The sequence below is a fragment of the Gracilinanus agilis genome, chromosome 2, assembly GCF_016433145.1.
Source record: "Gracilinanus agilis isolate LMUSP501 chromosome 2, AgileGrace, whole genome shotgun sequence".
Classification (NCBI taxonomy): Eukaryota; Metazoa; Chordata; class Mammalia; order Didelphimorphia; family Didelphidae; genus Gracilinanus; species Gracilinanus agilis.
Genome location: NC_058131.1, coordinates 85,014,786 through 85,038,184, shown reverse-complemented (window position 1 = coordinate 85,038,184; position 23,399 = coordinate 85,014,786). Strand labels below are relative to the sequence as shown.

General features: G+C 35.5%; 1 protein-coding gene across 2 annotated transcripts in view; it reads left to right on the top strand.

The window, feature by feature from the left end:
- MAP4K3 (mitogen-activated protein kinase kinase kinase kinase 3) overlaps positions 1–23,399 on the top strand; it is a 206,858-nt gene that overhangs the window by 107,762 nt on the left and 75,697 nt on the right. For both annotated transcript variants that reach the window (XM_044663275.1, XM_044663274.1), the window contains exons 4-12: positions 1,353–1,417; positions 5,067–5,122; positions 5,828–5,875; positions 7,180–7,222; positions 9,690–9,762; positions 13,326–13,457; positions 13,676–13,738; positions 13,820–13,901; positions 13,996–14,106. In XM_044663275.1, coding sequence (XP_044519210.1) covers positions 1,353–1,417; positions 5,067–5,122; positions 5,828–5,875; positions 7,180–7,222; positions 9,690–9,762; positions 13,326–13,457; positions 13,676–13,738; positions 13,820–13,901; positions 13,996–14,106 — 673 coding nt within the window. The remainder of the gene's footprint in view (positions 1–1,352; positions 1,418–5,066; positions 5,123–5,827; positions 5,876–7,179; positions 7,223–9,689; positions 9,763–13,325; positions 13,458–13,675; positions 13,739–13,819; positions 13,902–13,995; positions 14,107–23,399) is intronic.

Genomic DNA, 23,399 nt, shown 5'->3' with positions numbered 1-23,399 from the left:
AAAGCACTTCCTCAACAGGAAGTTTACCATCATATTTGAAGGACAGCAGCTTTCATCACTTCCTGCCTCCACCTCTAATTCAAGTGGACAAATGGCAGCCTCAACACTGCCCATAGGGCCGGGCCGTCCCTCATTCTTGATTTGTTACTTATTGTCACATGTGGGTAACTCATCTCCCCTCCCCACTAAGGGAGGTAGGGATGACATTATCTCTGGTGGCTAGAGTTTTAACTATGAATGGGCTTGAGCTAATTCCATGTACACAGTTGCCAATAGTATTAGTGTTCCTTGCTTTATTATATTTTATCTGGAGTTTTGTATTTCATGCTGTATGGCATCACTTTCGAAGGATATCGATAAGCTGACGAATGTCCAGAGGAGGGCAACCATGATGGTGAAAGGCTTGGATTCATTAAAATGAGAATTAATTAGAACTAGTCCTCTTTAGCCTGAGGAAGTGAAGCTCAGGAGGGACATAATACCTGGCTTAAAGTATTTGAAGAGTTGTCACATGGAAGGAGATAATTAGACTTGTTCTGTTTGCCTACAAAAAGCAGAACTAGGAACATTGAAAAGGAGTTGAAAGTTGAGACTCAGGAAAAACTTCTTATCACTTAGATTTATCTGGAAGTAAAACTACCTGAAAGGAAAGGTTGTGATTTTACCCCTTATTGGAAGGTGGACACCAGTGTTGAGTATGTTATTGTGGAATACCTTTTGTGTACAAAGTACTAGAAGACCCCCAAAGTCCCTCTCAACAATGGATCTTAGCTTAGAAATTTTCTTAGAGACAACCAAATAATTAAAAAAAAATTCTAAAAGGTATTTGGTTGTCACTGGATGATGATAATGGTTAACTATAATTATGCTTTTACAAAAATATTTATTTTAGAATCTTGAAATACTTTAAATGCTTAACATGCTTTGAAAATAGTTGTTTACTACAAGATAAATGGGTAAGTCAGGTATCAATATATAACTTTCAATAATGGAAGAGGAATTTCCATTTTCTTGGAGGAACTAATGACATCTTTCCATAATTAGACCTAATATTTCTTCCTAGATCAATATTAAGTCAAAGATAGCACATTAGGGTGAGAGTAGAATACAAGAAAAATATTTTGGTTTGGTTTTCCTCATCTAAAATGTTTCAATTTTTTTCTTTTAAAAATCAATTTAAACATAATAAAATTTGTATCTTATTTGCTATAGATAAATCATTAACTCCTAGAGATTAAATGAAATTTTAAATGTAGATTGCATTTTACTATAATATAAGTAGAACATCTGTTACTTTGCATAGGCAAATGTAACCATAAGAAAATTACAAATACATCCTTTTTTATTGATAGGCGAGATAAACTATGGATCTGCATGGAGTTTTGTGGAGGTGGTTCTTTGCAGGACATTTATCATGGTAAGTCAAATTCATATATTTTTTAAAAGGTAAATAGACTTTATAAAATGAACATATTCACTGTGTCATTGCAATGAAAACAAATGAAAGAAAAAGTTGCATTATGTTACTCTCTTGGTTAATAGTTGAACATATGTAAACAGTGTGTAGATGAACAACCTACAACCTTTGTATCAGGGCACAACAAATTCAAAGTACTGATTGTCATATCACATAATACTTCAGAGAGCTTGGACAGATAGTGGTACTATATGAGTTTATTCTCTTCCTCTTCTGAAAGGGAGCCCTGTCCTGGCTTCAAAGGGAGGACACCTATTCAACAGTGCAGAAGGCAAGGTTTGAGAAATTGACTCTGCCTCTGATTTTGGCAGAGGCAGGTTAAATATAGCTTCTTTTTGCCACCTTGACAGAAAGTACAATTCAAATCCTAGCCCTACCACTTACTAGCTTTGTAACCTTGAGCACCTTGAGCAGATTACTTCATCTAAGGTGGTATGGATAAAGATTAGGAAACTGTGCAAGTAGGTAGGAACCCTTAGGATCTTTCTTCCTGCCCTTTCCTACTACACATCTGCATTTGAATGACCTGCTAGCATCTTCAATGGAACATATTCAGAACTAAAATTTGCCATACTTTCCCTGAACATCTTCCCTTTTATGATTTAACTCTGTTCTTATATTCATTTAGGCTCAAAATCTCAATGTTATCTTTGGTTCTTCTTCTTAATAGCTTTCCCCCAGATGCATTATCAAACTTTGTACTTTTTATCTCAGGATTATCCCATATTTACATTGACATAACAGTCTAGGCCTCCTTTACCTTTCATCATGGCTGATGGGTACTCTCCTCACCATTCTCTCTTCCCCTTTCTCTCCCTTCCCTCCCAATCTGGTCCATTTTGTCTTCCTCCAAATAATCCACACTAATGCTTTATTAATCATTTTCTTCTTTTTTTTAATCCTTACCTTCCACCTTAGAATCAATACTATGTATTAGTTCCAAGGCAGAAGAGTGATAAGGGTTAGGCAATGGGGGTTAAGTGACTTGCCCAGAGTCACACAGCTAGTAAGTATCTAAGGCCAGATTTGAACCCAGCACCTCCCATCTCTAGGCCTGGCTCTCAATTCACTGAGCTACCCAGCTGCCCCCTTCTTCTTAATGGATACTCATGACCATGCTACTATAGTACTCAAAAATATCAAGGGACTCTTGGTTGCCTATAAAATGAAGTTCATTCATACTTGTTGGTTTAACATTCAAGTCCCTGCAACTTTTTCAGTTTTAGGCCATTATTTCCCTTTATGTACTCTTAATTTCTGGTCAAATTCAAAATGGTCAACTATTTACAAATGTGTCCCATACTTTCCTGTCTTTCTTTTGCTGATACTACTTATGTATTTAAACTGTCCTATACACACTCCCTCTCTCTGTCTCTCTCTTACTTTCCATCTAAATGATTTATTCTTTGAATTTCTCATGATTACTTAGCATCTTTCAGGTATTTATCATATTTCTATTTTGTATTTTTGTTATTTTACATACTTATCTTATTTTTGCTCCTAGACTTTTTGAACACATTCCTTATTTATAATTTCTATATCTTCCAAACATCTCTTATTTGCACATAGTAGGCCATACATGATAGCTTTTGATTTTCCACTGAAAATAAATGAAATTAAAAAAAATTACAAGATAAGTTTATTGCCATTTCACTAGAGTTTTCTTGGAAAGCTTTGGGGAGTGATGTAACTGAAGTCTGGCTTTGAAGGATGCTAATATTTGAAAAGGGCTTATTGGGAACAGTACCTATAAAAATCGGTATAGTATAGTGTACGTGAAACTGCCCTCCTAAATGGCAGGGAGGGGGGGGAGGGGGGGAAGGGTGTATGAGAGGAGCAATGGTCAGTAAAGGAGAGAAGAAGATGGGGACACTAGATAATTGAGAGCCTGAACAATCAAGTCAGAAGATTTGCTAGAATCTATATCACTGCTTTTTTTTTTAAACCCTTAACTTCTGTGAATTGACTCATAGGTAGAAGAGTGGTAAGGGTGGGCAATGGGGGTCAAGTGACTTGCCCAGGGTCACACAGCTGGAAAATGTCTGAGGCCAGATTTGAACCTAGGACCTCCCATCTGTAGGCCTGACTCTCAATCCACTGAGCTACCCAGCTGCCCCATATATCACTGCTTTTGATGAAATGTGTCCTTCAATAAATCTCTTGGTGTAAGCCACAGTTTCTATTAAAGTGTGTTTTATAATATTTACCTGATTATGCCAGAACATTTATGTAGAGTTAATTAGTTAGTTAGCTAGCCCAAAATGGCAGTGAATGTTGAGGATTATTATTAACTCAGCATGAACAAGTGTTATATGAACAAAAGCTCTATTATATCAAAACTGTTGAACATTTCCCTCTACCCAGTTAATATGTCCATTGAAAGGACCCATTTTCAAAAGCCTCAACTCAGGGTGGTTTTAAATCCACTGAAATTAATATAATTTGTTTTAATAGTTTTGTTTTAGGCTAATAAATCCCCTCTATCCTATATTTTATTTCACTGGACCGAAATATTGCAAGTAACCTTACTCAGAATTTTAGAACATTTTGCAGTTTAGTTAGATGTTGGATGGCGTACACTAAGGAACTTAGGTCTCTCTTCCCCTGAAGAAGAGCTACACCCCAGGGCACTGTGACAGGCACAGACTTCCTCTGAGACCTCCTTCCCACTTTTCCTGAACAGGAAAATAACCAAGAGAATACTGCCTTTAAAATCAAGATAATCTTTATTAAGCAAGGATATACACAGGCATGGGAACAAACTGGTCTAGTAGCAAATGGCTCAAAGTTTAGCCAACCAGCAGCTATACTTGTAATTCATGACAAAAGAGAAGCAAGAAAGGGACTGATCAGGGAGAGAGCTGGGGTAGGATGGGTGGAGAGCTCCCAGGAACAGGGATGACATTTTGCCAGGTGCAAGAGGGAGTAGACATCTCAGGTACATATTTTTGGCAAACAATAGCAAGATGTATGAGTATGAAGTAATTCAGTCTCAAAGTTTCAGCAATACAATGACCCACTGAGTCATAGGGCCAGGTGTCCCATAGTTAAGGCCTAGACTTAACAGAGAAAGAGAGTCTACTCAGCAGAATGTAAGGGCTAAAGTTAGCTAAGTATCCTACCCCATATTTCCTTGTTTCTTTATCTTGGTTTATTCTGTTCATTCTTTCAAGGATTCAGCTTCTCCAAGTCATTCTGGGTCCTAAAGAAAGTCAGTTTCTCCAAATCACTCTTGAGTTCCACATTATAGGGCAACTTAAACATATCAAGATAATTTACATAATGATTTTTTTTACAGACTTAATTCCATCATTAGAAATCCATTCAGGTCAAGGAACAATCTCCATTACAGCTACCTCATATTTGCTCTAAATGCTAAATTGAATAAAAAAAACTTCTCTGAAACATCTCTCAATATACCTCCCCCTTTTCTATATTTAAAGAGACAAAACTGGAAAAAGGGGAAAAAGCACTTTATCAGTACATTATAAAACTCAGAATCATGAAAAGATAGTTGGCTAGCATATATAATTTGATTGTTTTGAACTGAAACTTGTTAGACTGACACTTTTTTCCCTTTCCATTACAGTGACTGGACCTCTATCAGAACAGCAGATTGCATATGTTAGCAGAGAAACACTACAGGTAGTTGAACTACTGATTTTAAACAATTCTTTATTATTCGTACATTAAAGAGTAGCTTCTGATTCAGTTGGCAATACAGTTGAAGGTTAGCCTAACAAAATACCAGCTGGACATTATTCTTTGATTTGTAATAGTATAATTGTATTTGCCCTTTATTAAGGTCTACTTTTTGAGTGAAAATGTAAAAATTCAAATGTAGCTACAACTTCATTCTTGGGGTCCCTTAAACAGTGTTCCTCCTATTATACATACTGTATTGACCCTACAGTTCTTTTGTTTAAAATAAAGAAACTTGACAGCTATTATAATGGGAACTGATACATCAATGTTATATGTTATGTTTGTGAGATTCCAAAATACTTTCTGAATTTGCTCATTTGATTATCTTATCTCTGGAATGTGAATATTTATCATTAATACACTTGAGTGCTACATTTATCATTCTTTGATTCTGCCTTTATTTTAAAATAAATTCAAGGTAGCACAATGGTTGTCTAGGGTCAGATACTTCCTAACAGTGTGACCCTGGTTAAGTTACTTAACCTTAATTGCCCAGCCCTTGCCACTCTTCTGCCTTAGAATTGTTACTAAGGCAGAAGGTAAAGGTTTAAAAAAACTTTAAAATGAATTCAGAAGAGCAAATTGTAAACTTTTAACATTATAAGATGTGCTTTCTGATATAAATCTCTTTCTTTGAACCTTCAGGGATTATATTATCTACACAGTAAAGGCAAAATGCACAGAGATATAAAGGTATGTTTCATTAAAATTTTGCCTCAAGTCTTCTGGGTTTTTTTGTTTTTGTTTTTGTTTTTTAAAGTTTTTCCCTTGGTAAAACTACTGTTATTCAGATTTGACTTTATTTTCCTATTTTGTCATTTGAAATGAAACTATGTTTCTCCTAAAATTATTTTGTATAAGTGACATTTAGCACTTAATTAATGATGGTACTCCAGTTTAGTTCATCTCTACAATTTCCTTTTGCATAATCTCTGAGTTAGTTTTGTTTCGTAGTCTCTAAGATGCCTTTATCCTTAAAATCAGGCCTTCCTAAAATTTTTGGCATCTTTACATTAAAAAAAGTCCTTAGTGCTTTAGTGGTGTAACAGTGATACTCCGTCAATGAGTGGTTTGAGGACTACCCAAATGACCATTTTCTAAAGGCTTTCCCTTGACCTGAGAGCAGACAAACTATTCAATAATCACTCTGTCTTTGTGGTTAATAGTCTGTGGTCTGGATGTTTTTTTGTGACTTCTCAGAGAATTTTTCTTTCATACCATTCTCATTCTAACTCATCTTTTTCCCTCACATTTTTTTCCTTACTGTTTTCTTAACTTCTTTTCCTTTTCCCTAAGCCTGAAAGAGTGCCTGCCACATAGTAGGTGCTTAATAATTTTTTTTGGATTGAGTGGCATTCTTAAGACTACTTTGATATCAGTTGGTTCTTAACTGGCTTGAATCTTGTTAGAGAACAAAAGGTTTTTGGGTTGTTTTTGTTGTCTCTTCTCTGTAAGACTTTCTCTCCTTACTGCTGACAAATTTTATGTAAATCCCATCAAATAGCTGTTTATGACTCATTAACACTTGTTAAAAAATAAAGAGGATTAATTTTCATCCTCATTGAATTTAGGACAAGCAGCCAGAGTTACAAAAGTGCTAGGGAATCCTTTGAACACAGGTATTGTAAGAGGCATGAGTTTAAAACAGTATTGAAGTGCCCTCGTTGGTGCTCATCTCTATATGTCTTCTAATTGGAACTCCATCAAGTAGACACATTTTATTTGTATTCCTTTCCTAGGCAAGAAGATAAGAATGTTCTGCTAATATATTAGTGAAATAATTTCACTAACAGAAAAATTGACATATCCAAAGGTTAATAAAACACTTAAATATTACCATCTACTGTTAGTTTTTTTAAGTGCCATTATAAAGTAAAAACTTGCTTGTTACATGCCATCATTTTAAATATTTAAAATTTTTTTAAAATCATTAGTATATTTGTTAATAAAGTAAGCACAGTTGTATAATTTTAACTTGATATTTTTTCTCTTTGAAGGGAGCAAATATTCTATTAACAGATAATGGCCATGTGAAATTAGGTAAGTAATTTGAAATTTTGTGCACTTACAAATTTTATACCAAAATATAATGGGTTTCTTTGTAAGATTAGATTTTTTCCCCCTAGTAAAACAGTAGCTATTATTTTGTTAGCAAAAATACCATTTTACCTAGTTTTACTGTGAGGGGGTGAAGGGATGAAGGCAGGAGGATTGGAGGAAAGGAGAAAGGAGAGAGGAAGGTAGGAGGAAGGGTAAGGGAGGTAACCGTCCCCAGCCCTGGCAGGGGGAAATTGACCAGAGCCCTTCGGGGCTCAAATAAAAGATCTGAGAACAACTTTAGAGTTTAAATTAGAAAAGGGAAGGTCTAGGGAAAACTAGGAGGTAGATAGAAGGAGGAAAAGGCACCAAGAGAGCTCTGCAAGGTTTAGCCTCTGGGCTCAAGAGAGCTAGAGAGCAGAGAGACTCCAGAATAGAGAGAGAAGGAGGGAAAAAAAAAAGAAAAGCCAAACTTTCTCTTTTATACTTTCTCCAACACCTCCAACAAAAGAAGTGGGAGGTGTCAGGGGAAGTTGTAGCAGGGATCCCTGGGAGAGTAGTCTTCCAGGGCTTAGAGTAATTATAATCTGCACATTACAATGGAAGGTTCTTTATAATACTGCTATTTCGATGTCTCATACTGATAATGCTTTGCTAACTTAATTACTTACACCTTATTTTTTACAATGGAAAATCCAATGTGATAATTGTTTTTTAGTCCCTCTAATAATCAATAAAGAAAATATATGGGGAGAAAAGAAGTGAATTAGACCTTTCTTCTTCTACCAAGCTTCAAACAATTCCTTTTGTTTTCTACATCAACTATACTAATGTTGGATGAGGGAAAAAAGTGCTAAACTACTCAGCACAGTGCACAAAAAGAGTTTGAGAAAAGTGTTAAAAATGAAAAATAGATGTGGTGATATAGTGAGAGAATACTAAGATATCGAGACTCTTTGGACACTAAGACAAATCACCTTAACCTCTCATTGGCTATTTTTCATTTTTCAAATGTGTATGATATCATCATACCTGCCTTTCCAGATTGTTATGAGGATCCAGTTAGATGAAAATGCTTTTGAAAAGCATTAAGTTATTTATATATTTATACACAGATATATGTGAAGTATTACTATTGAGACATATTCAAAGCATAATGTCAAAAGGCACATTTAGGCCCTCAGTCAGCGTTTAGGATTTATCTCGCAGAAATAAACATAGAAACAGAGTTGAAAGGGGCCTGAGCAGTCATCAGTCTGGCCCTTCTTTTTAAAGATTAGGAAACTAAGTCACTGAGAGGTGCAAGGATTTGCCCAGAGACACAGGGAGTGTCTGAGGGGAGATTTGAATCCAGGGCATTGGAGTCTCTGTGCTGCTGTATTATCCCATGTATAACACGGCTACTATTTTCTTCCTCAATTCAGCACATTTCATGATTTGGTCACTTACACTAGGGATCCTGGGATCTTGGATGGTTCATGTCTACCTTCGAGGGTATTGTTTCTAGCAACATTTCTGGTGCCCCCAAACAAAACAACTCAGCAGCAGTGGTGGTTCCATGTGTTTCAGCCAATTAACAACTTGAATGTTATCATCTACAAGTCTCTGACAGGGAATACTTTTTCATTATAATAACAACCCAATTTTTAAAACTACAAATAAATGTCTTTATTATAGATAAATTGTATATGTACCTACAAGTACAAATAATGCAAAGAAAGTGATTGAGTACTATTTAACCAGCTTGCCCAAATTGGTCCATAAAGTTACTTATCTTGCTGTTGATTAGTTAGTAATAAATAAATTGAATTATTATTCCAACTTTTATGAATAGTACTGACCTAGTGGAAGTGTCATGTAATTTTGATTCAGTCTTATTCAACATATAAATGACCCAGTAGTAATCTAGAACTCAAGGGTATAGTCTAAAAAAATAAAATCTCATAGAATTCCTGATAATAGTGCTGGGTTATAATGTGAGATTTTGTACTATCCTTGAACAGTTTGTTTTATAGAACTTTTATAGGACATGTGTCTCTGATTTGGTCTGCCTAAATATGGAGAAGAGTAAGAATGAGGAATCTAATATATAACCTTTTAAGGTCCTATGTTTTCAGGATTCTTTAATACTTTTATTTTCAAAAATTTAATTTCTAGTTAAAAGAATTTTTTCCAATGATAATCTAATGAAGCAACACACATTATATGATAAATTGCCCCAACTCTCTTTTTCCATATGTATCTGGAATTCCCTTTGGTATCATAGTCAAGTCAGCCTTCATAGAAATCTTTATTATATATAGATTTGATGTTCTTGCTTAAGTAGAACTAATTATAAATAAGTTTAGATTTTACATGAGGTTTCTGTTTAATAAAGAAGCATGCTTAGAATCTTTTTTTGCATTTGTATTTTTAAACTTCCTTTGTAAGAAAGTTTATTAACAATCTTTCTTCCCTTTGTTTTAAATAGCTGATTTTGGAGTATCTGCACAGATAACAGCTACAATTGCCAAACGGAAGTCTTTTATTGGCACACCATATTGGTAATTTTATTTTAATTGAAATTTGAATATTAAGGTTGTATTTGAGGTTATTTCACAATACATTTTCCCACTGGATCAGATAAAAATAAACTATAGATACTAGGAACAGATCAAGGAAAAAACCAGGCATGTAACTTACTTTTTTCTAAGGCAATTCAACTACTGACATAAAAGACATTTGAAACCAATCCTGTGTTAATGATATAAGACAGAAGTGCTGCCTACAGTCGACAAATAGAGGCATTGGTGTTTCATTAATATATAAGCAGAAACTACAGAAAATGTTCCTGTTACCGGAAATAGTCCAAAATAAGCTCTATAATGATAATTTCTCAGTTGTCACTTCCTTTCCAACTAATTCTGGACCCCCATTGCATACACCAGTGTGATCACTCTTATAGTAATCCAACTAGTCTTTCTAGCTCCACTTTCTCCACTACCCTCTATTGTAAACTTTCTTTTGAATGATAGTATTTCGTACTGAAATAGGAAATTTCTCAGTAGAGCTAGGTGGCTCAGTGGATAGAGAACCTTGGTCAGGAGGACCAGGGATCAAATCTGGCCTCAGATATTTCCTAGCTCTGTGGCTCTGGGCATGTCAGTTAACCCCAGTTACTTTGCCCTTACCGCTTCTCTGTCTTAGAATTAATATTAAGACAGAAGGTAAAGGTTAGAAAAAAATTCAGTCCTACAATCCTTTACAGTCTCTATCCTCCCACTACTCCCATCTGTGAACTATCTTCTTCAGCCAAACAAGCCTGCTCAGTATTCCTAGAACACACTCTTCCTCTGGGCCTTCTTTTAAAGAACTCTCTCCTCTTCCATGCCCCATTGCACTGCCTTATGTTTTCTGTTTAAGCCTTCCTCTTCTTAAAAGGCCCCTCCACGTCAGGTCCCATCCAGGCCAGGAGGCCATCCACAAGACCATTACTCCCTCCCCTCATCCTCTCTTCCCTGTACTCTCCTCAGAAAAACCAGGAGTGGCATCAGGAGAAGCGGCACTAGAGAACTCTGGGCGACTGACTTAACCTGTTTGTCATTTGTAAAATGAAGTTGGTAACTGTAGTGCTGACTTCATAGGGTTCTTATAAAGGTCAAAGAGATTGTTTGGCATTCATTGCCTTATCATTAAGGGGACAGGGAAAGTTGTTAAATCCTTGTATTCTGTCTCTTCAGTTAGATAACAAATTGAGGGCATTTCCATTCTAGCACCCATGTTCCTATAAAGACTAGCAAGCAGCATAGTAAATGCTGGTTGTGGATGATGCAAATTTTTTATGAGCCTCCATGTCCAAGGTCCCCCTGGCTTCATGTATTTGTGTAATTCTAAAAAACATGAAATGATCACACTTATTGTTAAATTCAGTTTATCATAGGATTTAGAACTGGAAGAGAGTTTAGAATATTTAGTACAAACTTTTTTTTTTTCTTATCTGAACCTATTTAATTATAGTAAGATAGTGTGTTATCTTTAATGCTCCTTCTTAAAACCTTTTTCTCCTGACAGGAGATATTTTTATTTTACTTAAAAGGAACTTTTAAAAACTTACTGTTATAGTAATACAACTAGGCTAAATTAAAATTGCAGAATTAACCTTGGATATAGTTTAAATTATAGGCACATTCATAAATCTATCTTTTAACTGGTTTAACTTCATACAAAATTATCAAATTAATAAAAGTTCATTTTTGTCAATCTTATAAACGTTCACTTTTCATTCCCATCTTCCTCAGTCCCAGGAATAACCATTCTCCCATTCTCCCTCCCCTTTTGTCTCCATCATGTCTACCTTCATGACTTAGCTGCCCAAGAGTTTCTTATAAATTTGTTAGCTGATTTGCCTTTAAAATGTTTTCCCTCCTGGAGTATTTTTCTTGAGAATCTCTTGGTCTTTTAAAATAGCTTCAGGTGATTGCCTCATAACCAAGGCAGTCAATCAATACTTATTTGTATAGTCCCTATTTTGTCAGCTTTGAAGATCTTCTGGAAATACTGAAATCACATGTTTAGTTCATGCTTTTGCCAGCAGATTTTATTTGGGAGTTTTGGTTCCTCCAGAGAAGAAGAGATTGAAGGACTTTTTGGCATCATGCAAGTAGTAGGAGAAATATGTTTGGGAAAGGATGGTTTCTAAAGGTCTTTAAAAATTGACCTTCTTAGACGGTTCTTGTAGGATCATCCTAACTATTTAAAATGCTACTTTGAAATGTAAAAGTTTGAGGAATAGAGATCTCATTATTGTTCATTATAAAATTGGTGACATTTTGTATCTGTAAAGGATAGTACCTAAATATTTTATTTGATCAGATACATCTTTTTGTTCACTTTTCCTTTATTTTCAATTTAGAATTCTTTTCCCTATTCTCCACCTATGCAGTAGGCAATAAAAACAAAACATGCTATAAATACTTGTAATCCTGCAAAACAAAATTTGATAGTGTTATAATTGTGACAAAATTATATCAAACTTAAAAGAAACATTTATTTTAATTTAGATCAAGGCAATATGTACAACTTAATGACAATTTAATTCCTCCAAATAAATTTTTTAAAGATGAGACATTAAAATTATTTTATTAAAAAAATTTTTTTTAAACCTTTACCTTCTGCTTTAGAATCAATACCATGTATTGGTTTCAGGGCAGAAGAGCAGAAAGGGCTAGGCAATGGGGGTTGAGTGACTTGCCCAGGATTCACACAGGAAGTATCTGAGGGCTACATTTGAACTCCCTTCTGTAGGCCTGACTCTCAATCCATTGAGCCACCAAGCTGCCCCCAAGATGACACATTTTTATAATTTTTTGTCCTCTTTTCTAAACATACCTGCTTACAACTATTTAGAATGGTACCAAAAATAAAATATTTTGGCAAAATGTTCTTTCAGGTGATCTTTATCCTAATTGTAATTTGACAGTGTCTGCCCACATTAACAAATATAATGAAATATTTAGTTATTCAACTGTGGATCCTCCTGATGCCAAATAGCTTTGTTTTTGTTTAGTCTTTCCAGTCATGTCCAACTCTTCTTGATCCTGTTTGGAATTTTCTTGGCAAAGATACTTAAGTAGTTTGCATTTCTTTGTCCAGCTCATTTTACTGATGAGGACTGAGGCAGGCAGAGTTAAGTGACTTGCCCAGGGTTACACAGCTAGTAAGTGTCTGCAAATAGATTTGAACTCAGGAAGGAGGAGTCTTCTTGACTTCAGGCCCAGTGCTGTCCTGTCATACACCGTACACTGGGGGTGAATTTTTCTTTAATCTGACTTAGCTAAACATGATCTACATGATTTGGACATCATGTAGACTAAGATTGAGTGGTCATCAAGGCTCAATCCTAGAGTTCCCATTGTCTAAGCCAACTAAGCATCAAAAGAAAATACTTAGAAGAGGAAAAAACAAATTTTTTAAAAGATATGGAAGATGTTAGGACACGTTGGATCTAAAGAAATTAGATCAATAATATGACATATAAAACAGTGAGAAAAAGATTTCTAAAAGATCTTAAATGATTTGTGGTCTGAAGGAAAATATAATTAAAAATTTACTGTAATATAATTCTCAGGATGGCTCCTGAAGTAGCTGCAGTTGAAAGGAAAGGTGGATACAACCAGCTGTGTGACCTGTGGGCAGTGGGGATAACTGCGATAGAGCTCGCAGAACTCCAGCCTCCTATGTTTGATTTGCATCCAATGAGGTTAGTCATATTACTTTTAAGAAAGATTTTTATTAATATCAAAATTAGGTGCTTAATAAGATGAGAACTTTGCAAAAGTATTTATAATCCATAAGTAATTTCTCTAATCTTGGTCTTCCTGAATTCTATATAATAATAAGTGAAATTTTCATATCAAATTTATTTAACAACGTAAAGTTAATTAAAATCATTGCTAATAATCTATTATTGATTTTTAGAGCATTATTTTTAATGACAAAAAGCAACTTTCAGCCACCCAAGCTAAAGGACAAAATGAAATGGTAAGTATTTTCTTGATATTTACTTAAATGTCTAAGTGACTTAACTATAAATGCTGATAATATTATTATTTAATTTATTAGGTCAAATAGTTTTCATCATTTTGTGAAAATGGCACTTACCAAAAATCCTAAAAAAAGGCCAACAGCTGAAAAGTTATTGCAGGTATTTTGTTTTCTGAATATGTCTATCTTTATTCAAAAAGACACTCAATTGCCTTTTTATTATACTTTATTTCCTGTTTCCTTTTATCCCATAGCACCCTTTTGTCACACAACCTTTAACTCGATCTTTGGCTATTGAACTTTTGGACAAAGTGAATAATCCAGATCATACCACTTACCATGATTTTGATGATGATGATCCTGAGGTAAGCTTGCTCTCCTCCCCACTCAGTATGCATTTCCTCCCTCTATCCCCCACCTTCCCCCACCCCAATCCCCAAAAGAAGATTGTTTAGCTATTATATGTATTTTCTCCTCCATTAAAAATTGTTGACATTTTTTAATGTTTATTCATATCTACAGCTCATAGCTATAATCAGTCATCTCTGATATTTGTTTAATGGTAGGTAATATTTTATATGTTTATTCATAATCAGGCTCTGGGAAGTTATCAAATTATTTAGAAGCAAAAAAATAAATAAAATTTTTTTAAAATTGTATCAGTTGTTGGATTCAGTCTAAATTAAATAAATTGCTCTTAGAGAATGCCTGCTAATCCATCAATATTGCTTCTCTAGGAAAAAGCATATTGAGAGTCAGTGCAGAATCAGTTAAAAAGCACTCTGCTGAGGCTTAAAGGGACCTGGGTTTAAATCCTGGCCTTTTACTACCTATTAGCAACTTTGGACAAATCTCTTAATCTTAATGAACCTCAGTTTCCTTCTCTAAAATGAGAGAGTTAGACTTGTTTGTCAACAAGATTTCTTCATAAGTCTGTGATGATCCTGTGGAATCATCATTATTTATTTTATACATACATATATATGTATATATATTTATACTATTTTGGTAGAAATTTAGTTTTTGATAAAGTAGTGATTTATGTGAAGTAAGCAAATTAGAAATCTTCTCTTAAAAAAAAGAATCCAAAATAACATGTACCTTTGCCAGATTCAAAAATAAACTTTACCTCCTTTCCTTTGCAAAAAAGAATCATCCTTCTGTTTTCAGCCTATTAAAGGGCTTTGGAACATCATTCATTTGGCTGGGAGGAGCAATAACTAAAATCATTGTTCAGGATAGAAATATTCTGGAAGATAAATCAGTGATGGTCTTAGACAGAATGTGGTTCTGTCCCAGGTGGTCAGTGGGTTAGAGAACAAGATCAGAGATTTGAGGAAGTTTCATGGCTAACACTTCTAGCAAAATTAGATGGGTTGGTGGATTGAGAGCCAGGCCTAGAGACAGAAGGTCCTGGGTTCAAATGTGGCCTCAGACATGTCCTAGCTGTATGGCCCTGGGCAAGTCATTTAACCCCAATTTCCCAGCTCTTACCGCTCCTCTGCCTTGGAACCAATACTTACTATTTTTTTTTTCTAAAATGGAAAGGGATTTGTTGTTGTTTTTGTTTTCTTTTTGTAAAGAAAGAAAATAACTCCTATTTCCTATCATGGCCCAGGCTACCATAGTTATAGGAAATAGCAATACAAACAGCCATGCATATATCTGTTTTAAGCCACAATAAACTAAAGGAAGCTAGTGGCTTCATAGGCCATGCTAAAGGAGATTTGAGTTTTTAATACCAAAAGCCATACAGCAGAACTCACTGCAGTACTTCCCCAGTTCTCCATTTTCGTTTTTATGTGCAAGTGAACTTTATTACTTATGTGTGTATGTGTATGTACACATATATACACATACATACAGTTAATTTGAGTGGGAAAAATGTTCTTTTAAGAGTCAGAGGACCTGGGATCAAATTCTGCCTTTGATTCTTACCATCAATTGTGACTTTGGACAAGTCAGTGAGCATCTCTGGGCCTATCTGTAGAAAGATAAAATGAGGTGGCTGGACCAGATGCCTCTTCAAAATCTCTTCAAGGGGGCAGCTGGGTAGCTCAGTAGAATGAGAGTCAGGCCTAGAGACGGGAGGTCCTAGGTTCAAATCTGGCCTCAGACACTTCAGCTGTGTGACCCTGGGCAAGTCACTTGACCCCCATTGCCTACCCTTACCACTCTTCTGCCTTGGAGCTAATGCACAGTATTGACTCCAAGACGGAAGGTAAGGGTTTAAAAAAAAAATCTCTTCAAGTGCTTAATATTGTCATCCCAAGATAGCCATAGATATGGGGAGTGTGCTTGACCTTGCGAGGATTGTACTGGGGGGGAAGTGGTTTGTTGTTGTTTTCCTGTGTGTATGTGTGTGCGTGCATGTGGGCACACATGTGTGGGTATAGAATATAAATATACACACACTTTGAAATAAGTCAAATATTGAACATTTCTATAAAGTAAGGAATAACATTAAGCTTCCTTAATAAGGATAAAAATTATTTTGTGTTCATATAAATCTAGAATTTCAATTGTAAGTAGTTGTAAATTTTGCAGATGGTAGCTCTGAGATAATGCTTGTAAAAATAAAAAGGCACTAGGGCAGCCAGGTAGCTCAGTGAATTGAGAGCCAACCCTAGAGCCAAAAGATTCTAGGTTTAAATGTGGCTGCAGACACTGCCTAGATGAGCAACCCTGGGCAAGTCACTTAACCCTCATTGCCTAGCCCTTACCATTCTTCTGTCTTGGAACCAATATACAGTATTAATTCTAAGACAGAGGGTAAGGGTTTAAAAAAAAATAGACTTAAAAGGCACCTGAAGGAAAATAGCTTTCTCTATCACATCTTTTAATGCTTTTCTAATGAAATGTAAAATCTTCACTCATTCCTCCTTCATTCAGTTTATATTATAAAATGATCCTACTCAGGATATATACTGTTCTCTAAGATTTTACAAATGAGTTTCTGTTCTAAAACAGAATTGTCTTTGGCTACCATCTCTTTTCATTTAGCAAGGAAGTCAGATGCTTCTAAACAAGGGGCCCTTTAAGTTCTTTAATTTTCCTTGTTCTGACAATGGATTTACAATGTATAAAATTAATAAAATATTTCAGTTTGATCCATTTCCCACCTCCCTTCCAAACTGAACTACTTATGTTGGGGGCTCTACCTTCATTCTAGTCACCTATTTCTAATCTTGGTTTTATAGGCAACTTCTTGTTTTCTTTCATTTAACATATCCAGTCACTTTTCTGGTCTCATCATTTTCGCCTCATTTAGTAAGCTAACTAAGCTACTTACAGATAGGCCTTTAAATAACTAGATGGCAAAATAAAGCACCAGGCCTGGAGTCAAAAACGCCTGAGATTTAGCCACACATACTTACTAGTTGTATAACCCTGGGCAAGTCACTTAACCATTGTTTGCTTCAATTTCCTTAACTGTAAAACTGTGGGGATAATAGCACTTCTCAGGATTATTATGAGGATCAAATGAAATGAGATTTGTAAAGCACTTAATACTGTGTCTAGTACTGAGAACTTGCTGTACAAGTGATTGTTCCCACCCTTCCCTTCTGCTGTGTTCCAGGCATTGTGTGAAGTGCCTGGAATACAAAAAGAGGCAAAAGACAGTCCTTGCCCTCAAGGAGCTCATAATCTAAGGAGTAAGATAACAAACACATTTGCACAAACTTTATGCAGGGTAAATTGGAAATAATTGAAAAAGAAAAGGTTTCTTGTAGAAAATGAGATTTTTCATTGCTACTTTAAGGAAACCAGTAGGCAGAGATGAAGAGGGAAAGTATTCTAAGTACTGGAGAGAGCCAGAGAAAATGCCTACAAATGAGAAGTGGAGTCTTGGTTGTTGAATAACAATAGCAAAAAGAAGTATAAGAAAAAAGCTAGAAAAGTATTGGGGCTGAGAAGAGGACTAAGTTATAAAAGGTGTTGAACACCAAATAATTTTGGTTTTGATTCTGGAGGTGACAGGGAATCCCTGAAATTTATTAAATGGAGGGAAAGAGACATGATTGAACCTGCACTTTAACAAAAATCACTTTGGTGGCTTAATGGAGGATGGATTGTTTTGGGAGAGATTTGCAGTGGGCAGATCCATCAGCTGTGTTCCAAGCATGAAGTGGGGAGGGCCTGCACCAGGAAGTAGCCATTGTCAGAGGAGAGAAGGTGGCATATTTGAGAGAAATTACAAAGACAAAACAGTTCTTGGAAACAGAATAGATAGAAGGAATGAGATATGGGAGACAAGAATAACACCTAACTTGCAAGCTTGAGTGCCTGAAGGATAGTGTAGCTTTCTATAGTAAAAGAGAAGTGGGAGGAGAGAATAGTTAGAGTAGAAGATAATGAGTTCAGTTTTGGACATGTTGAATTTAAAATGCCTACTAACCATCCAATTTGAGATGTCTGAAAGGCAGCTGGAAATGCAAGACTGAAAGGCAGCAGAGAGATTGGGATAGAATAGGGGGATTTGAGAATCACCAGCTTAGAGATGATAATTAAATCCTAGAGAGTTGATGAACTTACAAAAGGAAACAGTATACAGGGAGAAAAGGGTCCAGAACAGACACCTGTGGAAACCTATCCTTAATGGGCATGACCTGGAAGAGGAGTCATCAAAAAGACTGAGAAAGAACAGATCTCATAGGTAGGAGAACCAGGAGAGAGGGGTATCCTGAAAACCTAGAAAGAAGAGAGTATCTAGGAGAAGAGGGAATTTCAGTGTCATATGCTACAGAAGAAAAAAAAAAGAATAAGGTCTAAGAAAATTCCATTGGATTTGGCAATTAAGAGTAACTTTAGAAGGAGCAGTTTTGGTGGAATGATAGTCAGGTGCTAAATTAAAGGGACTTAAGAGAATGAGATGAAAGGAATTAGGAACCTCTATTACAGATTGCCTTTTCAAGGAATTTGACTACAAAGGGCAGAAGGTTGATAGTTATCCAGAATGGAAGGATCAAGTAAGGGTTTTTTAAGGATGGAAGAGACATGAGTATATTTGTAGGCAGAAAAGAAAGAACAAGTAGTAGACAAGGAGAAGTTGAAGTTAACTTCTTAGTAGAGATGACAGAGAGAGGTCAGTCTATTGGGTTTGGAGGATGACCTATAGATGTTTAGAGATTCTGGGATATGTAGAGTATGACCAGTGAGTATGTTAATCATTGGATTGCAGGCAATTCTCCTCTTCGCTGAGGAGATTGGAAATTGGGCAGAAACAGCATTAGCAGGCAATATAAACTCCGAGGCCGAATGAAGGGGTCCATTTCATTACTTTTCCCTGTAAAGCCTGGAGATTAGGCAAGAGGAGAATTCAGCAGAAGATAGAAGTTCCACTCCCCACAAAACTTCCCAGTCCCTAAGGGGAGATCCCCAATTGCTCTTACATATATATCTTTATGCCTGTGGCCACCACCCAAGTTCAAGCCTTCTTTACCTCTTACCTCAACTATTAAAATACTTATGTCTCAAATCTCTTCACTCTTCATTCTTTCCTTCAAACCACTACTAAAGTATTGGGCTGATCATTTTACTCCTTTGTTTGGCAAATTCTAGCAGTTCTCTGTTATTTCTATGAGATATTAGTTCCTGTTAGCTTGTAAAAGCCCTTCAAATTCTAAACTGAAACCTATGTTTCCTAACATATGTATTACTCCTCTTCCCATGCATGCTCTGTGGTCAAGCCAGGCTGGCTTTTTTTTCCTTTCTCTTCCTCAAATAACATCTTCAATCTCTGTCCCCCTAGTACTGTCTGTCTCCCTAGTTTGCACCTTCTTCATCTCTGACTCAGAATTTTCAAGTCCTTCCAAATTCATCTTAAGCAACCAACTATCCCAGTCACTACCTACTATCTCTCTCCCTCCACCACCACCAAATTATCTCACATTTATTTCATGCATATTTATGTATATATATTACCTTCTGGAGTGAAGTGTAAGCTCCTTGAGACAAGGACATTTTGATCTTGTCTTCAGCACCTGGGATAGCAACTGACACATAAAGATGCCCATTTAATCTATTCTATATACAAAGGTGACTCTTACTATCATGTAGCTATCCAGTCTCTTCTTTAAAATCTCTAAGTAGAGGGAATCCCCTGCCTCTCCAAACATCCCATTTCACATGAGATTGTTCTAAATTGAATTTTTTTTCTTAACATTAAGCCTGAATTTGATTCTTTGAACCTTCTACTCATTGCTTCTGGTCCTGCCTTGAGGAGCCAAATAGAATGAATCTAATCCCTCTTCCATATGACAACCTTTTAAATACTTGGAGAGAATTATAATACTTCTTCCTGCCGGCAGGCTCTTCTATAGCTAAACCTAGTTCCTTCAAATTATTTTCATATGCCAGGAACCCTTCACAGTCCTGGTGACCCTCCTATATGCTCTCCAGCTTATCCACTCTGTGTCACCCAGATTTAAACACAATACTCCAGATAAAGTCTATGAGGAAAAGGGCAGATTATTTGGGGATTATCACATTCCTATTCCTAATGGTTATACATCCCTTTTAACAGCCCCTTTTAGAATAACCACCCATCATATACTTGTAAGGTTTTTTATTGTTCCTCAGTGTAAGACTTTACATTTATAATCCCCTTTGAATTTCATCTTAGTGATTCATACCAATGTTCTAACATGTCATGATTCTTTTGGACCTTGATTACAATATACATTGGGTAAGCTGTCCTTCCCAGCATGGTGTCATCTTCAAATTTGGTATGCATACTATCTATATACCCTCATCTGCAGCATTTGTAAAAATGCCAGAGCCAACCATGTACCTCTGGAATACTCTTCTGGGGAGTATGTCATATTGACATTGAATATGAAAAAGAGCTTTCCTTTGAATCTGGCCATTCAGTCAATTCCAATTCTACATCATTGTATTATTATCTAGTCTTCCCATCTTCTCCACTTGAATTGTATGAGGCATGTTATTGAAAGCTTTATTCAAATCTATAAACCCTTTTTTTTTTTTTCCTTCATCTATCGTGGTTCCCAAACTTTTTTGGCCTACCGCCCCCTTTCCAGAAAAAATATTACTTAGCGCCCCTGGAAATTAATTTTTTTTTAATTTTAATAACAATTAATAGGAAAGATAAATGCACCTGTGGCCATCACTGCTTCCCTGGATCACTGCAGCACCTACCAGGGGGCGGTAGCACCCATTTTGGGTTTAGTAATCATGTCAAAAAAGAAAGTCAGTTAGTTTAGTTTGCTGTGACGAGAAACTATATTGACTGGTTGTTTCCAAGTGTTTCCTATTTCAGATCTTTCTACTATAAATGTTTTGGTACTCTTGGGTCTTTTCTTGCTATGAATATCCTTCTTGAAGCATAATCCCAGCAGCAGACTCACGGAATCAGAGGGCATGAGAAATGTGTACATTGTCTTAGATAATTAAAATAATTTTCCATAATGGTTGGACTATGGATTACAATTAGACTCTTTTCCCATAGTTTCACCAACATTTAATTTTCAATCTTTTACTATCAATGTAATTTTGATTGGATCTGTGGTACCTCCAAGGTATACTATATTTATTTATCTGATTATTTTTATTTTGAGCACTCTTATTGGAAATGCCCAAATAACAAAGATTTTTTTTATTTTGTAAAAAAGAGGTCCATTGATTTTATTTATGCAAAAGCACAAGTATATGATTCTTTTAAATAATATAAAATTATTACATTGTCTCATTTTTTATTATATTCTCTCACACAGCTCATTACAGTTGTTTTCTCATCCATAGTTACATATAACTATAACCTTTCATTCCCTTTACCTTCTTCTAGATATAATTTTGTATTTTTAATGTGCATTTAGAAATTATAGTATATATAAATCCATAAGGTTTTCAAGTTCTGTTTGAATAAAGAATTCTTTCCCCAGTAGTTTCTTTAGGCTTATCAAACATTAAACTCCTGAATTAAGTATACTACTTTTCTGTTCTATCTCATCTGATTTTCTTTTTATTAACTGTAACCAAATAGGTTTAGCAATTCTTTTATAATATAAATTAATCTAGCTCTACCACTTCCCCCTGATATTCTTGACTCTTTATGTCACTATTTGAATGTTTTTATTTTGTATAATTCTATACAGCTATCCCCTTGGTAATTTAATAACAATAATAATATTTATATTACAATAATATATTAATACATAGCATTTACAATATGTCAGACACTGTGCAAAGCACTTTACAGTTATTATCTATCTCATTTGATCTTCACAACTGCCCTGGGAGGTAGATGCTATTTTTTTTTTTTTTTTTTTTTTTTGTGGTTTGTTTGTTTTTTAAAGAAGTGAGGAAACTGAAACAAACAGATTAAGTGAATTTCCCAGATTCACGCAGCTAGTATGCATCTTGAGGCCCAATTTTAAATCAGACATTCTTGAGTCTAGACCTAAGGTTCTGTCCTCTGTGCCACATAGTTGCCCATTATAACAGCCATAAGTCTATATCTTAATGTAACTATTATTTTCATTTACTATATTAACAAAACCAAGACATGAAGATTACATATCTCACCAATTTTATATTGATATGCAAATATATAATTAAATAATATGTTTATGATCTATTTTACATATTTTAATATCTATATACACACATTTTCCTTTCACTCCTATAAAAATTATTTTGTAGTTCTATTTGTAAAAAGTCCCATGTATGTGTCTTGGTAGGCTGGCTCCCAAATATTAAATGCATTTTGTTGCTTTTCCTATCTCCTTTTGTCCCTTTTAATTATTAGTAACATGAAGAAGTGATAATACTTTTATATATTCATTTTATATCCTGCTACTGTGATGGAACTAGTTTTTATTTTAATTTTAAAATATGATGAATCTGTTAAAAAGGAATAGAGAGGATGATAAAGATAGGTATGTGATGTATGTCTATGATCTGATCTCTTGATCTGATCAGATCTTTGTTTCTTTCTTTATCTCCTCTCTTATTATTACTACCCTGTAGATCTTCCTTCTAGATATTACAAGATGGCTGGTATGTAGATCTTAGGGATAGTATGGATGAAGGAGGGATCAGAGCCCCAGGCCTAAGCCAACTGCAATTGGTGAAGGAGGAACACCCACTCCTCTCACACTAGCAGTTGCTATAATTTATCCCTCTTCTCCCCGATAGGTTTGGTTGGTTAAACCTGTCAGTGACTTCTTTCTAACAGTTGCCCAGGTTGGTACCCCTTGAGAGGTTAGGTATATGGTTAGCCTCTCTAGGCCCAACCTTGAGGTTGGATTGATTGATAATAGGCTATTGATTGAATTTGGAAACCATTGAGATCTGACTGCATAATTAATTCTCCCTTCCTAAGAGCTGTGATAGAATAACCACACAGGAAGGTGCTTTCTGTTAAATCACTGTATTATCTTTTGATGGGGAAAGGATAACAAGGTATTAGGTTTGGAGATTGGAAACCCTATTGTTATAGTTGACTACTAAGCTAATTGTTGATCAGGACTGGAGACTGCTAGGCTGTTAGAGGCATGAGGTCTTCACCCTCTCGCTATCTCTGACCTGACCTGGCCACAGCCAAGCCAGAGAATAGGGAAGGCTATTGATGTAGATATGGATTGATGATCTGTGTATTCTCTCAGCTCTACTACCAATGATATTGATGGCTCAC